A 17800-nucleotide genomic window follows, 5' to 3' on the forward strand; every position below is an offset into this window, starting at 1 on the left:
GAAAAGATGGATCACTTGAATGCGAATAGCAGCAATATATGAAGTGGGAACAATTTGGCTTTCATAGTTGCCTATCATGAAGAATGAGTAGAGGTATGGTTCAAACAAGGATTAAACCTCTTTGGTTTTGTCATCTAAAATTGTTCAGGAATTACTTCTCCCTCTTTATTGATGGATAGAATACACTTCCCATTCTCTGCTTTATTGTGCTGCATCTTCTTTCTTTCTTTTTGCAATCTTAGCCACAATGTGAAACTTGATGGTAGATGGAAACAAGGGGTATGTGTGTGTATTTGTTGGGGAAATTCCTTTACAGAAGTTCTCAGAATGCTGTACAGCTGGTACTGGTCCTTGCTAGTCAGAAGGAGCATTTGATGTCTTTCTCACTGCAAGTAGGTCACTGGGAAAGCCTCCTCTTTTCACTTAAACTTGAAAAGCAAAGGCCTGTTGTGATTAATTTTTGCCCTGATATAAACTGGGAAGAAGTGACATGTAAACACGTAGAGGACAGTGTGTGTCAGTCCTGACTAGAGTGAAGAGAAGGTGAATGTGAACAGCATGAGTCATTCTGGCATCTGAGAAATGTGTCTCAGTACAGAACAGTGTTTGTCCCTTGGGTGTTTTTTTTTTTTGTGGGGGCTGGTTGTTGATTTTTTGTTTGTTTTGTTCTGTGTTTTTGTTTGCTTGGGTTTGGTTTTTGGGATTTTTGGGGGTTTTGGGTTTTTTATTGCTGTTGTTGTTTGCTTGGGCTTCTGCAGGGGTTTTTTTTGGTTGGTTGGTTTTGGCTTTTCAGTCATTAGCAGTTGCTCAGCTCAGCAAGTCATAAATATGGTAAGAGTCAGTGTTGTTGAGAACTGAAATCCTTCAAGTGTCCCATTGTATCTCATTCTGTATTTGAAAAACCTTCAACCTTGTACATTTCCTGCAAATAGCTATGTTAGGATCTTCTGGGAATATGTTTTTTGCCTTTGGCCTCACAAAGTGAAACTACTTAATTAGTCTTGTCTCTACAGGGCTAAATTGCAAATGTAGCTATATGTCTAGTATATTCTGTTTGAGTCTTGTCCGGAGTAATTTAATTTTAATTGAAAACTTTACTTCTTTACTTTCTTGTTTCTGTAACTCAGAAAAATTGCTGAAGTTGTGAAATTCTGTAAACCTCGTGTTCCACCTTCTCTGTCTCAAGGATACATGCTGCTGTCAGGTAAAGTGTGTAACGGTTCAAATTTCATAACTAATGCAAGTGTCCTTTATAAATTTATTGGCTGTTTTTTGATAATCAGAACAATGCTGTGAATGTCTGATTCTACCTGAATCCAGCAAGCTTATGGATGTGTATCCAGATCTAAGTATTACTGTTTTGGCTAAAGGACTAGTAGAACATTTTTGTTGCCATCTTGTATAATATAATCAAACCAGAATATTTACTCAGACGCGTTGTAATGGTGAATGAGTATCTTTGTCTTCACTTTACAACAGGGAGGGTCAAGCCCAGAGAGACCAGGTAATTTGGCTCCAGTTATTGGCAGAGCTGAGATCCTTGTACACCAGCTGTGAAAGGGCTGCCCTGTCTCAGATGCTGATTCAGTCATACTGGGACTGTGCTCCAGCAATACATCCAGGTCTAGGACATGTTTTGTTTTAACAAAGTCTAGATCTGTATGTTCCACACTTCAGGCATTCTTTTAAGCCTTTGAGCCCTGTATCTGAGTAAAATGGTACCATCTTTTCAGTCTAGCATTTTAACTTCTGGCCAAATCAGTTTGGCATAAATAAAATATATCATGGTTGGCCTGTGATGTCATGGCTTAGTTCATTTGGTTCTGCTGTAGAGTTTGTTTGCCTCTGCATTGCCTGCTCCCCAAGGGTCCAACTGGCCTTGCTTCTCTGAATTAGGGTATGTGGTTACAAACTACCCTTTTTGGTCAGTCAATTCTGTGGGCTGCTGCTTCTCTCAGGGTGTCATGCATGAGGTAACATAGTTGAAAATTGAGACAACATGCACACAGATGTCCAAAGAATCATAACTTCGCTTCTGTATTGGAAAAGTTGGTTATTATTTTTTATGGGTCTGGTAAATTATTGATTGTCATTGAGGAAGAATAGAAAGATCTCGTCATTGTATTGGCAGTTGTTTTCATTGCATTGCTTTGCTGGTTACTCATTAGAGCACTGATGTGCTGAGAAATCACTATTCGTAGAGAGAGAGAGAGACCTTTATTTTGCAGCTCAGAAAAGAGATTTTTGTCTTTCTTACACAGTTTTTTCTTTTCTGTTTTAATAAATATGTTCAAAAATATCTTTTTAAGGTCTGGAGCCATTCAGGATTGGGCCATACACCAACTTCGTTAATATTGGTGAACGCTGCAATGTTGCAGGATCACGGAAGTTTGCTAAACTCATCATGGCAGGCAACTATGAAGTATACATATTAACAATAATCTCCTATGAACAATAATCTTTCTAGCTGATGCTCTGATTTTCCATTGCTCTATTACACTATTATTGTTTGTTTTGCTGGCATAAAGCACTATTTTACACCAGTTACAAGAGTAACAAAATGTGGAGGATTTATTTTTTCACTGTTCTTTGTTTCTCGGCTTGCCATTTATTTCATGAGAAGGGCTTTACAAGGACTTTTTTTTTTGACAAGTGTTACAGGAAACTTTTGATTTTTAATTAGTTATACAACTGATAATGGTTTAGAAAATTGCCTGGTCTAGGTGGGTGTAAGCCCCTCTTTCGAGATATGAGGTACCTCTGACTCGGGATAGATCGTAGCACGGTGCAGCTCTCACTCTCCCCTTCCTCGCTTCCCCAGTTCTGCTCAGCATTATGATTACATCTAATTTCTACCTACTTTGATCTCTGACTCCACCAATGCTCATGCTACATGAGCATTGGTACAGAAAAAGATGCTTAGAAGGTAATTGCTTTCTTGAAGCTACCGCAGGGCAGAAATGAAGAGGCTGGAAAACTCATTCTTTACTGGTGGGAATTAATACTGTAACATTGAAACAAATAGCAGAGTGATTTTTATTGAGAGCTGAGACTGCTCCAGAGTATACTCTGATGTTACATCAAATCAAAATGAAAGCCTTAATTTGTTTTTGGAAGTCTGATTCTTAGGTTTGTAGAAGTCATGAAGCACATTAGGTGTATTAAATGAAGAAACCTTTAAACACAAGTTGTTAGAGACTCTGCAGAATTACAGAAAAGAGAAAGTGAACAGACATGGGTGTTCAGATGTTTATGTAGGCTAGGGAAAAAGCTTTAGTTTTCCTTTTTAGCACTTGTGATTATTCTGCAGCTTGCAAAAATGTTGAACTGCCTTTAAAAATTAAGTGTCCTGTGTTACAAAACACCAGAGCTTGTGATGCAAGCCCTTATTTCATACCATCACAAAGATGGTATTTTCCTCTAATCTTGTGGAGTCACAAGTCCTTGTTACCATGCAAATCTTAAATTATTCAATTAAGCATAGGAGCAACTCTCTACAGTTGGTGATATTACCAGCACATCAGGTCTCTGATGTCATATTCTGTAAACAAATTAATTATAGGTTTTCCATATTGGCAACAGTTCTGTATTGTTGTACGTCACAGACCATTTCCTTATTTTCTTATAGGATGTCTTACAAATTTTTAAATTTTTTGACTGCATGCTTAGTTCAGAGAAGTGAAATGTTATCTTGAGAATAACTTTTTCTTTCTCGGTATTGTTTTGGTTTTTGACTTTCTTCTCTAGGAAGCCCTGAGTGTAGCCAAATTACAAGTTGAGATGGGGGCCCAGATTCTTGACATAAATATGGATGATGGGATGTTGGATGGTCCTGCTGCAATGGCCAAATTTTGTAATTTGATTTCTTCGGAACCTGATATTGCAAAGGTTGTAATTGAGTCACAATAAAGAACATGTTACTGTCTTGTAAATTTCATGCTGAATGTGTTGATACCATTTCATTTAATAACCAATTTATGTGTTTAGGCAGATATAGTTGTCCCCTGAGAGGAAGTGATACTGTAATAGAGAAGGCCTTTGGATGAAGCAGAGGCTTTTCTGCCCGTTCGTACATAAGTATATGCCAGTCTTTTTCGCTGGCTAGAAAAGCTGGATGCAGGTTTGTTCTGGAGCAGTTATGAGCCGTAATGTATATGCTGGCAGTGCATAATGGTATTGCTTTCCACAAAACTTAAAGTTGCTATGGATATAGAATGGCTTTAAAAGATAGTTCTGCAATGTGCTTTCTCTAAAAATGAGTATCTAAATCAGAAACACAAGATATTACAGGGAGAAGTAGAGATCTCTACATATGTGATGGAGATGCTGTGGAAGCTCTTGAAATAACTTTTCTCGGAGTTTTTCATTTAAAGCAAAGTGAATCTCTTAATATCATGTGGAAACTTATTTGTAAATACTGATTAGTGTTGTGTGCATTTTTATGTCCAAATTGGCAAAAAGCACATAGAACTGTAATTGATAACTTCTGTATATTCTCCTGGCTTACTTCTCTATTATTTACAGGTGCCATTATGCATAGACTCTTCAAATTTTTCAGTGATTGAAGCAGGTTTGAAATGTTGCCAAGGGAAATGCATTGTAAACAGCATCAGTCTAAAGGAAGGTGAGGAAGACTTTCTGGAGAAAGCAAGGAAAATTAAATTATATGGAGCGGCTGTGGTTGTTATGGCTTTTGATGAAGTGGGGCAGGTGAGTGTCACTTTAAAGGAGAGGTGTTTTTCTTCTGAAGTGTAAGGCTTTCTGTTTTTCAGGACAAAGTTGTTTTGTTTCATTGACACAGTTGATTCAGAGAAGTCCTATATAACCTTAGCAGTAGTTTAGACCCTGATTTGTAAGCATTTCTTATGCTGCTCAATTGTTTGAAGAATCCATGTACTGATCTAAGTGGAACTCTGTTAGTTCAAGAGCATCTCTTGCTATTCAGACACGCTGAACTCTTCCTTCATAAAAGATATTTTTAGGTCAGAAACTGTTTCTCATGAGAGTGAAATCTTAGTGAATTAATTTAGTTATGTCAAAAAACACATATTAAGCTTTGAATAGGATGATGAAACATTGGGCAGTGGGATTGCTTTTTATAAGCTGAGTGAAAACTCCAGGTAGGGGTGGTGATATTTAAAATACAGTATTCTTATATATAATCCTTTTCCAATATTTGTGATGTTCACATTCTGAGTCTTGATTCATTGAAGCTGTAAATGATTTCTGGAGAGTTTATTTTTTGTGTGGTCTATAAGTTTCATGTCAGAATTCTTTTTCTTCACTAGGCAACAGAAACAGAAACCAAGATTGCAGTCTGTTCCAGAGCTTATCATCTCCTTGTGGAGAAAGTGCACTTCAATCCAAATGATATAATATTCGACCCTAATATTTTGACCATAGGAACTGGAATGGAAGAACATAACCTTTATGCCATGAATTTTATCAATGCTACTAAAGTCATAAAAGTGAGTTGAAAACTTATTTTAACCTGGAGTATATTACTTAAAACCCTAAACCCCCATAAAACAGAAAAACACCCCCCACCTTCAAACACCACCAACAACAAAACAATGCTGAAAAATGTTAAACATTTTATCCTAGTGAGGAGGACTACTCTTCTGAACTCCAAACATTCCCCAGTATTTCTGTATTTCAGCTTCAGAGTTCTATACATTTATTTCAGTCCATTTTCTGCACTGTAAAGATACTGCCTTAATTCAATGAAGTAATGATCACATTTATATGCAAACTAAAAGGACATCTTTGAAGGTGTGTGAAAAGTGCTTTTTTAAAATAAAATTCCCTTTTCTGTAGAAGGAATTTGTTCAGCAACCTGACTTTTTCTGTAGCCAAAATATGTGTAAAGAAGTATAGCAGTGAAGAACATCACTTGCATATGGCCAAGGATACTGCATCGCTGTGTTTTGCAAGACACCCTAATAGATGTGGAGGTGCTTTGTCTGTAGCAGTCTGGGACTGAGGCCCCACAGGCTGCTTTGTCACCACAAGGCTCATAGAAGTGGGGCTGCACCCTTGAGTTTAGCTGCTCAGCTGCAGCCTCCTCCTGAGACATGCAAGCAGGCAGACTGACTGCTCCTGTTTCCAGAAGACTGGGGACAGGAAGAGCCAAAAGTAGGTTTGCATGGAGAAAATATGGAATGCTGCAGTGGGAGGACTGATGTGTTCAGAACAGCACCTGTGACAGTGGAAACCACAGTAGTTGTGGATCTCTCCTCTACTTGTAAATTTTCCCGCAGATTTGAATTCATTGTTATGAATTTGAGTTAACTAGAAGGATCTGGAACAGGGAAAAGAGGAAGGGTGAATAGCCAGTGCACTGAGCTCAGGGGCCAACTGTTTCATGAACTGAATGCTTTACTTAGATTTCATTTTTTGAAAGCACTTTTCTAAAATCTGTGTGCAATTCCTATAGGAAATGCTGCCAGGAGTCAGAATAAGTGGAGGTCTTTCCAATCTGTCCTTCTCCTTTCGAGGAATGGATGCCATTCGAGAGGCAATGCACGGAGTGTTCCTTTACCATGCAATTAAGGTATGATGTGCTTTTGGCTTCCATATGTTTGCACTTGGCAGATGTGCAGTGCTATGTCTGACAGCTTTATCTGGGGGATTCTGTATGTTTTTTTCCAGAATGGCATGGACATGGGAATTGTGAATGCTGGGAATCTGCCTGTGTATGATGATATCCACAAGGAGTTGCTACAGCTGTGTGAGAATCTAATCTGGAACAAAGATCCTGATGCAACAGAGAAACTTCTACATTATGCTCAGGTAACTTCCAGTTTTAAGCTTTGAACAGTAGTTAGCTTAGCACCTGAGCCTCACCACCTCCCTGCAGGTGATAGGTAAAACAGTCTATAAACTGCATGTGTCAGTATAACTGGGTGTGAGACTTTACTAATGATGCTACAGGTGGTTCAGTTATTAACATAGAATAAAATGAGTAATATGTGACAGATCAGACCTCTCCAGTTTCATGACATGGAAGAGCCTGTGCCAGAATTCTTCATATACTTCAAGAGACCAAGCTGCATAGATATTCTGTAAAGAAAAAAACCAACCCCTCAAAAAATAAGAAGCAAAAATCTCAAAAAAACTTTCCCCCAAAGAAAACCCTTACAAACCAACAAAAACAAACAAAAACCAGAAAAAAGGCCCACTCATAAGCAAGCTGATCTTAGTGCTGGAACTTAATTGACAAATGCATGATGGGAGACAAAGAGTAAAACTCTCTCTCTGGCAGCAATGGTTTGCTTGGAGTATATAAAAAGGTGAAATAGTTGTTTGTGATTTGTGACTGTGCCATAGACTTCCAATTCATGTCATATGTCAAGACTGAGGATCAGCTATTTAGTGTTTTTGAGGTGTTTAATGATGGTGGTGATAAAGGACAAAGATTACATATTGTCTGTAAGGTAACTGGTGAAATTCTGTTCTGAATGGAAGATCCAGCAAAAGTCTCTCTGGGTTAGGTGGCTCTTAGATTCAAGTGCACAGGAAGATTTGCATGCCTGTTTTGTAGCTCCTGTAGGCAGTATTTCTGTGCAGAGCTTCACTTGGTTTGTATTTTGCCCTGTGGTGGTGCATACTTTATAGCAGCAGTGGCAACATGTCAAAATCTAGTACAGGAAGACTGACTCTCTTTATCCTTTGTGCTTAGGCTACTTTAGATGATGTTCTTGGTGTCCAAGCAATTCACCTGGGAGTGATCTTGACTGTTTAAGCTGAGTTTCACCATTGGGGTATTCAAGATTGCATAAAGAGGAAGAAAAATAAAGGGAGAGTTAGAAAGGGATTACTTGAGTCTTTCAGAAGAAGACTGGATGTGAATTTAAATGAAGCCTTAAAAGTGGACATGAAAGTGGAGGATGAGTCTTAGGTCTATAAGTTTGGGAAGCCATTGCTGGAAAATCTGCTTGTATTTGTGGTGGTAATTTTACTGAGGGAGTAAAATAGTCTAGTGGCAAGAAAGAGGAACTTAATCCTTGCAGATTTAGGGAATCAGTCTTCATTTGAAGTTTGAGATTAAAAACCATTTTCCGTGTTCTGCAGACATTCTCAAACACTGTTGTTCTTGCATGTCCACCTTACAGTGTCATGGGTTATTTTTAGGCTGGAGTGGTTCACTTGTTAAACTCTTTGGCCAGAGGTTGAAGAGCACTTGGTATCATTTCAGTGAATCACATGAGGTGATTCCTGAGGTGGAAAGAGACTTCTGGAGATCATCTACTACAAGCCCTCTACTCAACTCGGGGGCCAGCCAAGATCAGGTTGTTCAGGGACCTGTCCAGTCAGGATTTTATTATAACTAAAAATAATTACAACTCTGCATTGTCTCCAGACATTTTATTCCTTCTTTCATTCCCTTCTACAAATTAAACATATGGGGGAAATAAGATTAGGCAACAAGAAGCGATTAAGTTAGCTAATATTTATATAAACATGAATGAAAGCTTGTTCTGTTTTCTGTTCCCTTGTATGAGGTCTTGTCTCCATATCTTTATCTTTAAAAACTTGCTGATGAGCATGCAAAAGCATAGGAAATTCATGAGGCCTGAGAGATGTCAGATTATGTCTAATGACTGAGTAAGGAAAAGACATTACTTGCCTGAAGTGTGTTGGCTGAATTAATGGATAAGCTGCTTTTCCACAAGCCTTCCTGGGGTGGGTACCCCTGGAAAGGGCATGAAGCCCTTTTGGCCTCTGAGTTCATAGCCAAGGGGAGTATGAGTGTGAGACAAAGAAGATACGTGGTAGCTTGGGGCAGTCTATGTGACAAACAGTAGTTTTGTAGGCTGACTGATTGAAAACACGTCTGTGATATGGAATAACATAACCTATTCCAGCAGAAACTGAATTAGTGCCAAATTAATTAGAATTTTAAAATTAAATGTAATGTGTGGGCCAGGAATCAATTTAAAATATGTTCCCAGAAGTAAATCCCTTAGGATTAGTCATATCATCAATTTTATGAGCATAAAAATTGTCAAACTGCTCTCTCTATTTTAAAAAAATTATTTTGTTTATATTTTCATTGAGGTATGTACCTATTGGGATGCAGACTCCCTGGGTGCCTGTACTACATCACAGGTGTTTGCAACATGATTTGCATGTATATAAACATTTTGAATAGTCTAAAATTGTTTTACGAGTCACTACTTTGAAATATCCTCGTTTTTCTGAAAGGGAAGTCCATAATTGTACTTCTTCTGCTTGCAAGCTCCTATGGATATCTTTTCTTTTCAGAATCATGCTGAAGGAGGAAAAAAAGTTGTACAGACTGATGAGTGGCGTAAAGGCTCTGTGGAGGAAAGACTGGAATATGCTCTCATAAAGGTGAATCTGTGCAGAAAACTGTCCTACCCATCAGCACTCAGAGACATGATCTCAGCTCACACCTTAAGGGAAATACTTGATTTTAAAAGTTCTTCAGCTACCACTTTTTCACAAGCTATTAATTAAAAGTGAATTACAAATGCAACTGATATATTTAACTTCAATAACAGAGAAAACTTTAGAGGTGTGTCTTTAAGCTTAAGAACTTGAAGTGTTTGACCCTTAGTATTTTATTCCACTGGTGTGGGTAGAAACATACTGCTTTTACTTTGAACACACACTTTTTACTTCCTAGGGCTTTTTTTGGTCCTTTAGTAGTACTGCACTGAGTGGCACTTGCACTGTGAAAGCAACCTTTGAGTGCTGGGTTTTTCTGATTACATAGTTAAGGAAAATGAACAAATCTTTTAATACTGGGGGCATGCTGTGACTAACTTTATATGCCTAAGAGCTGCTGTGTTTTGATTCCTAAGAAATCCTATTTTCAATACACAATTGAGCTATTTTTAAAGGCTATTGTTATCTACAGTATCTATTTGTACTTTCATTATGAGGTTTTTCTGGGGAGAAGGCAACTAAATAAAAGTTGTATTTCTAGCAAGATAAAAGCTTCTCTTTTTTTTTTTTTTTGTCTCAGGGCATCGAGAAGTATGTCACTGCAGATACAGAAGAGGCAAGATTAAATCAGGAAAAATATCCTAGACCTCTAAATGTAATTGAAGGGCCTTTGATGAATGGCATGAAAATTGTTGGTGATCTTTTTGGTGCTGGAAAGATGTTTCTGCCTCAGGTAATTAGAAAACAATATCATATAGTTTCCTACTTTACAATTTCCAGCATTGTAAAATGTAGCCAAACCATTCTGTACTGGCTGTTTTTTCAGATACAGCACAGGAATTGTAAAAATTCAGGTACAGCTGAGAAGCAGACATTTTCTTATTCTACTTTGGAACTTGACTTTCTTTGTGTATGATTATGTTTGTTTCAGTTCTTCCTGAGTGTTTTTGTTTTATTTGAAATGTAGTTTTAAGTCTTAGCCCATGAAGCAAGAGAGAAGAAAAGCCCAAATAAAATTTGCTGTGTTTAGCACCTTCCAAGTCTGGGCCCATCTGTAGGTTCTGTTGGGAGTGGTCTAGGAGGCTGCACTGTGGAATAAAGTGTTGTGTGTAGAGCCTTATCCCAGTAAGGCCAGCAGCCTGCTGCCACAGAATGATCTGAAAACTGGCACCTGGAGCTGCAGATGGAGTTTCATTTATTGCCTGAATGAGAAAGCTAAAAGAAAACTGAGGTTATTCCTATACCTTGTCTTTTTTGTTTATTCTTTCCCCACCTTTATCTATGCAGGTGATAAAGTCTGCTCGAGTTATGAAGAAAGCAGTTGGCCACCTTATTCCCTATATGGAAAAAGAAAGAGAGGAAAGGAGAGCCAAGCAGGGCAGCACAGAAGAAGAGGCAAGATACAGTCCTTTGTGCTATAGTTCTTTCGTAGAATACTATGACAAATACAGGAACTATTTGTTGCTATTTACATGTATTATACTGGAGAGTTGATGCAGTTGTATGGAAACTGACAATCTCAGCATAATTTGAAGTAGGTTTGAAATTCATTAAGCGCAGATTTTGTGGAACTCTGCTTGGTATGTGGCTAAGCTCACATAATTTTCAGAATGATGCCAATGAGCCTTTGTGGGTGCTTTATGTCACCGTTACTAATTTCTTGTATTTTGACAGGCATTTAATTCTAGTGTTACTTATTCTGACTTTATGGCAGATTTTGCTACTTGCTTCTAATACTTCTGCCCTTGGTGAACTCTCTAATTTTCTTTTAAAATTTTTAAAGATTCCTAATTCTTTCCCTGAAATCTTACAGTATATTATTGGCTGTGCATCTGTGTGATTGTCCAGCATAAATGTAACAAATACAGCAAATAATTTGGAAAGAAAAATGGCCTGATAATTAAACCTGGCTGATCTTAATGAAAGAAGAAGAACGCATTGTCTCTTCTCCCGTGTTCTTTCTGGATGTGAAGGTGTCTTCTCTCCTCTATCTCAAGCAAATCTGTTCTCTGGCTGACACAAATCACCTTTCACTTCGTCATCTCTCTCCAGCTCATGCTCTTCTCATTTAATTCAGATGACAGTGCTGGTATTTGGCACCCTCTGTTTTGTTCTGATGTGGTTTGAAGTTGTATAAAATCACTACCCCATTGATTTTATGAGCAGTGGATTAGGATCTTCTGTGAACCCTCCGGCACTTTATTCTCTGGCTAAAAACAATTGAAGTGGAATTTGAGAGGTTCTAAAAAAGATAGCAAACACTCTTTAAGAGAGTGAGTGAGATGTTCTGTGTGGCTGAGGAGAGCAGGAGGAAAAAGGCAGGGCTTCTGTCATACTGCTTTCTCTGCCTTCTGCTGGGGAAGAGATGTGGTGACTTCCTCTTAAAAAGACATGTCACTGTATAGAGAAGCAGTGAAAGATAAAAGAGCTGCATCTATTCCCAAAGAACATTGACTTGAAGGAAAACAATTTGCAGACTCTAGTAACTGATCAGTCTGATGTTACCCAGGCCACTGTACCCTCCAGGACAGTTTTAGTCACAGACTGCCAGGAAATGCAAAGTGTTGATAGTTACATTTGAAGATAAATAGTTGTGGCTGTGGATCTCTATCAAAGATGAAAAATAAAGAAGGCCTTTGGATGTATGCCCAGAACTTAAGGACTTCCTTGCTTAAGACAATTGAAATAAGTGTGCCTTATATAGGGTTTATTTAAAGTGGTATGTACTGTTGCCCATGTTGTTTGCTACCCAGCAAAGATTTTTCTTCTTATGTGCAAAGCCAATTTTGTTTTTGTTTCAATCAAAAATTAAATAATCAGTAATTATTAGCTATGATTAGGTATGATACCTAATGTGGGACAGCATGTTTTGTTGTTCTTACAGTCTTGATTAATCTCTTTCCCCATTCTTCTATTCCGACAGTATATTTTCACCTGCACAATTTTCTGTTGATGTATTTGAGATGGCTGACATACAGACCTCCATTTTGCTTCCTCTGTTCTCTGGACTTCTGTATAACAGAAGCACTGGGGAGACATTAGATTTTAGTAAACAGCAACATTGGTGGGGGTCTAGGGATTTTATTCAACAAATGTAATAGAACCACAGGAAATACTAATACCACTCTTGGTAATATATCAAGATTTTTTAACCCATAATACTGCAACTACAAAAGCATTGTAAGTTCATGAAATAGAAATCTGCTTTATACATCCAGAAATATCACATGCTTTATAGAAGGATTCAGTCATCCATTTCTGCCATGTGCGAAGGAGATGAGATATTGTCTGGAAAAATCTTTTGTAGTTTCACATAGGATATGCTCAGGTTTCCACTTTATTTAAATTCTGTGCAATTTATGTAGTTGCTTACTGGCACCTGATGCTGCAGCAACTCAGACATACTACTGTTATAGCCTGGAGTTGTTCCAAATGACAGCAGTGATTATACAGCTGAAAGGGTATTGCCAAGTCCTGTGTCCTGCTGGAGAACTGCTGTGGGAAGTTCCACTGTTGTGCTGCTGGCAGCATGCTTTGTCAGGCTGAATGTCATCTACCCTAGGACCTGCTTGTGACAGAACAGCTTCCTTTCTTCAAGTTGATCCTTCTTCAGCCTGTTTGTTCAGCTTGGGTAGTCAGAAGTAGCCTGATCACTGCACTAAAAACTCACTTGTTATTTGTGTTGCATAAAAATGAGCCTCTTCTGCTTTTGCTAATTCCCTAATTTCCCTTCTAAGTTTGCTAATATCCCATTCTTCTCAGCATTGTACCAAAGACTGATCTTGATAAACAAGCAGATGTGTAATCATAAGTATTCATACCCTTTTATTCTAAGTATTTAATCTCTTTATTGGCAAGGTATATATTAGGAGCTGAAGTACCTTAGGAGTTCAGTTATTGCACTGCAAAAAATGCTGTCCATATTTGAAATGGTTTTATCTGCTATTTTGTTTTTTCAAACACATATTTTTGAATAACATCCATGCATTTTATAAGGATAATTCATGTGTAAGTTTCTATTACCTGAATCTTTGAAGATGTTTTTAAATACTTACTGTATTATCTGTATGATGCTTTGCAGTTGCTTGTACTGTAATAGAAGTCTGGGTCATGGATTATGATTGCACTGTTGAAGGATGTGTTCAAACATAACCAAGGCTTCTGAGTAATTTAACTCTTGCTACTTCTTCAACTTCCAGGATCCTTACCAGGGTACAATAGTACTGGCAACTGTGAAGGGAGATGTACATGATATTGGCAAGAACATTGTGGGAGTTGTTCTGGGCTGCAACAACTTCAGGTAAAGAGACATTGGGTAGCTGGGAGCACAACTGTAGAAGGGTCAGTAATTAGTACCTTTCTGTAGCTGCAGCTGTGGTGATAACAGAGCTGGGCATTTCTTGAGAATTGTCCTCTGTTCCCCAGGTTGTGATTGGGAGCACAGATCATAGCAGCTATTACTAAATGGGGAGGCAAGAAGGGAGTATTACGTCCTCCTTGAATACTGTTTTGCTAACAGACTGACATCTGAGGTGATTCTGCAGTTTAACATCAATTGGAATATAGATGAGAGCATCAATTTTTATGTTTGTTTTTATATCAGTTAAATATAACAACTGAAGAGATCAGATATGACAGTTGCAGTAGGCAATATGTAGGTTATGTTTGGGAAAATAGTCTTGTAAGATTCAAATGAATCTTGTAGTGTATTTTTCACATTGTTAACAATGCTGAGGTATGTTTTCTTAAAAAAGAGATGAGATTCTCGTTTCTGAGTTTCAAAAGTTAAAAATTCAAGAAAAGTCAGGTCTTTCATGGGCTGTGTACGTGCAGAAGGGTTGGCAGCAGTGTTGGAATGAATGGTCACGTTTTCATCAGTGTTCTTTTCAGGGTCTGTCAGACAATGTGCAAAGTTGAATTGGGTTTGGAACTCTGTCTTACTGTTCCTTCCTTTAGTTTTGACTTTGGGTTGTCATTTGCTCTAAAAAGAGCCAAAATTATCCCTTTATTTTAAATCACAAAGTGTTGAAGTCAGTAACCTTACTGTATATATGCAATATATTAAATTTAAATTTCTTCTTGAAATTGTTGAATTGTTGAAATTGTTGATTGGATTCAGGCTCTCTTGAGCTTTGTTTAGACTTACTGAAAGGAAGCCATAGTGTTTTCTGTCACTGTCAGTATGAGTCAGGCTGAATGAAATCAGCAGGCTGGGGTGGTTTGCTTGAAAAAAGAAAAAAAAATTTAAAAAGGAATAAAATGCTAACAAGGGAAGTTCAGTGCCCTGTTTCATAAGATGTATGCTTTAATAAGGCAAACAAGCTTGCTGTGAATCATCATATATTCCTGACGTAAGATATGATGTCCACAAAAGATTTTTGTACAATTCAAATAACTTGAGAAATGCTACTGCTGTAGGTAACCTGGTAGGTAGCTCAGCACCACACAGCCATTCACTCACTTCCACTCAACCAACCTCATGGGAAAAGAGGAAAGGAAAGAGAGAAAGCAAGAAAAATTGTGGGTGGAGAAAAGTATTTAATAATTGAAGGAAAAGTGGAAGAAGAGAGAAAGAAAAAACAAGTGATGTAAAGGCATCCCCTTGTCATCTCCTACTGACAGACTGGTGCCTAGCCAGTTTCTAAGCAAAATATGGCTAAGCCCTGCTAAGCCCCTTACTTTCCCTTTTTATTGCTGAGCTTGACTTCATGTGCCATGGAATATTTCTTTGGTTAGTTTGAGTCATCTGCCTAGTTGTGTCTACTCACAATCTGTTCCTTGGGGTGCTAGAGAGAGAAACAGAAAAGGCCTTGATGCTGTGAAAGCATTGCTCATCAGGAGTTCAACTTTAATTTGCAGTATTGTTTTGGCCACAGATCTAAAACACAGAACCATACCAGCTGCTGTGAAGAAAATTAACTCATCTCAGCCAGACTTAGTACAAGCACAAAAAATTGTTTTAAAGAAAAAGCTCCTCTTACACTTGAATTTTTAAACTATTATGCCATTTGGAACTCTTACTAAAAATTTTACCAGACGTAGAGGTATTTCCTATGAAAAATTTCCCCAATTTCGGATTTCCCAAAAGGTCTTAAGAGAAACAATCAAAAATCTCAATCTTAACTTCAATTTTTAGGTCAGTTATTTACAGCAAGAGGACTGTATTTGCCCTGTAGCAGAAATTTAATTTGTTATTTAAAGGTTCTTGTGTCATCTCCTTTCTTTCCACAGAGTTATTGATTTAGGAGTCATGACTCCATGTGATAAGATATTAAGAGCCGCTGTTGAGAACAAAGCAGGTATAGAGACTTCATTAGTACTTCTGAATTGTTTGATTTTTAAATCCCATTTTTTATTCCTGCTTATTGCATTCCTGTACTGTCTATGATTTGATCAGATTATCTTAAGAGGAATCAGAACTTCTGCTTTAATCATATTAATTATTTAGCATTTGGCACTTCTATGAAATATAGTTTGAGGAACTAAAACACTATATCAAAAGGACAACTCCAAGAGACATGTTGTAGTATTTGTTTTACAGATGCATAAATGGAGCCTTGAAAAGGTCTAAGTAACTTCTTGTTGGATCTTAAATCATTAAAAGAACTTGGCATTTGACCTGCCAGATCAGTGACTGTGAAATCAGGAATGAATTTTTTTAATAAATAGTGAACTTTCTGAACCAACTTGCAGTTGCTTTAGAATATTCCATTGCATCTTGGAAAAGATTAATTGTGTGGTGAAGGTGGTGAAGTTTGAAAGCACTTGCTGTTTCTAAAAGCAGAACTTAAAATTATTTTGTCTTATTTTCTTCCTCAGTGCTGAACTTCTTAGATTTGGAGCTTGCTAATCAAAAGGGCTGTTTATTTATTGCTGAAACTAGAGCAGTAGGTGTTCAGCAATTGTGAAGACTGAGAAATATCTTAAACTGGGGATTTGGAATCACTGTCATTCTTGGAAAGCTTTCATTTTCTAATTGGGTCAAACCTCCCTTCTAGACTAGTGACTATCCTGCTTTTTATCTCTTTACTTTCTATCTGATGCATGAAGCTATCTGATGTATGAGATAAACTTTTCTGTACTAATTTCTGTGTCTTTCTAGAATGGATTGGCTAAAAGTTTTGTGCATGTGTTTGTAAATTTGCAATAGATATAATTGGCCTGTCTGGTCTCATCACCCCATCTTTGGATGAGATGATTTTTGTCGCCAAGGAAATGGAGAGATTGGCAATAAAGATTCCTTTGCTCATTGGAGGAGCAACTACTTCTAAGTAAGATATCTCAGTTGGGAAGATGGGCAGCTATATGCAAGCAGTGTTAACTAGTGAAAAAGAAAATTTATAGCCATTTCTTTCCCCCTTTCTCTCATTTTTCTGCAATACACATACTGATAAGTGTATTGCATAGTATTAATATTCACCCTAAGATTGACTGTTATTTCATGTTTCAGAAGTTCTAGATTGTTGAGGTAAAATGCAGTTAGTACATAACAAATAATGGACATCTTAAACATTTAATTTTTGCAAGTGTATATTATATGTGGAAAAACTGTGTTTTCTCTAAAAGTTATTGTACATATGCAAATAAATATAGTTCTGTTCTTCTAAGGGATTGAATGATCTATTTTGATTCACCAAAGCATTCTAAAAATGCAGGATTTTCAGACTAGAAATGGTCTTGTTGACATCAGGGAGCTTTTATCTTTAAGGAAGTTACTGTATTTGCCTGTATCACTGTTCAATGTGGTGATGACTGTGTTGAGCCTCCAGTGCTGCCCAAGCATGCTGGTGGGGGATAAAGCTCTGCTGCTTGCCTTGAAGTACTTATGTTGATTTTGATATACTGAGCTGTTAAAATCTTGTTCTCTCAGATCTGTTCAAATGGAATAATACAGCTGCTGTGATTTATTTCCTGAAGACCATGTTGACAGCTCAGTGACACCTGGCGTTAGCATTACCACAGATGTGTTCTGGGCGTGTATAACAGCTGTGGGGTCATGCTTTGCTGACTAGTTTGTGTACAATATACTTGAGGAGGTGACAGCTCAGAAGTCTGTAGAGGTCATTCTTTGTGTAACTAAAAGCTGTAAGCAGTGTTGCTTTCTTTATCAGAGCAACGCATACTGTATTCTGTATTTTTAGCTTTAGCAAATCATGTCATAATTTGACAGACAGTGGAGAGTAGGATCACTACCTGTCTTTATTGTTCCTGAATGTATAATACAAGGTTCACTGTATCCCTTTTTGCCTTTTCCATATGAGCCTCTTCCTATCGCTTTGATGCCGAGAACAAGCATGGAGGTTTTTATCTTATTTAAAAAAAAAAAAAAAAAAAAAAAAAAAAAGAGAGAGAGGAAAGTCAAGGGAAGGCTTTATTCTAAGTGGAG

The 17800-nt window shown here is 37.6% G+C and overlaps 1 protein-coding gene across 7 annotated transcripts in view; it reads left to right on the plus strand.

The window, feature by feature from the left end:
* The window catches only part of MTR (5-methyltetrahydrofolate-homocysteine methyltransferase), a 50611-nt gene that overhangs the window by 19721 nt on the left and 13090 nt on the right, over positions 1-17800 (plus strand). For 6 of the 7 annotated variants that reach the window (XM_033055027.2, XM_033055025.2, XM_033055024.1 and 3 more), the window contains 13 exons: positions 1128-1204; positions 2310-2422; positions 3748-3888; positions 4525-4710; positions 5289-5468; positions 6437-6553; positions 6652-6792; positions 9268-9357; positions 9995-10147; positions 10702-10809; positions 13614-13714; positions 15646-15713; positions 16565-16685. In XM_033055027.2, the coding sequence (XP_032910918.1) occupies positions 1128-1204; positions 2310-2422; positions 3748-3888; positions 4525-4710; positions 5289-5468; positions 6437-6553; positions 6652-6792; positions 9268-9357; positions 9995-10147; positions 10702-10809; positions 13614-13714; positions 15646-15713; positions 16565-16685 (1596 nt within the window). Of the gene's footprint in view, positions 1-1127; positions 1205-2309; positions 2423-3747; positions 3889-4524; positions 4711-5288; positions 5469-6436; positions 6554-6651; positions 6793-9267; positions 9358-9994; positions 10148-10701; positions 10810-13613; positions 13715-15645; positions 15714-16564; positions 16686-17800 lie in introns of those variants that run through there. The other variant, XM_033055031.1, reaches the window with a different exon arrangement.

Source organism: Catharus ustulatus, chromosome 3 (genome assembly GCF_009819885.2).
Source record: "Catharus ustulatus isolate bCatUst1 chromosome 3, bCatUst1.pri.v2, whole genome shotgun sequence".
In the NCBI taxonomy this organism is placed as follows: domain Eukaryota; kingdom Metazoa; phylum Chordata; class Aves; order Passeriformes; family Turdidae; genus Catharus; species Catharus ustulatus.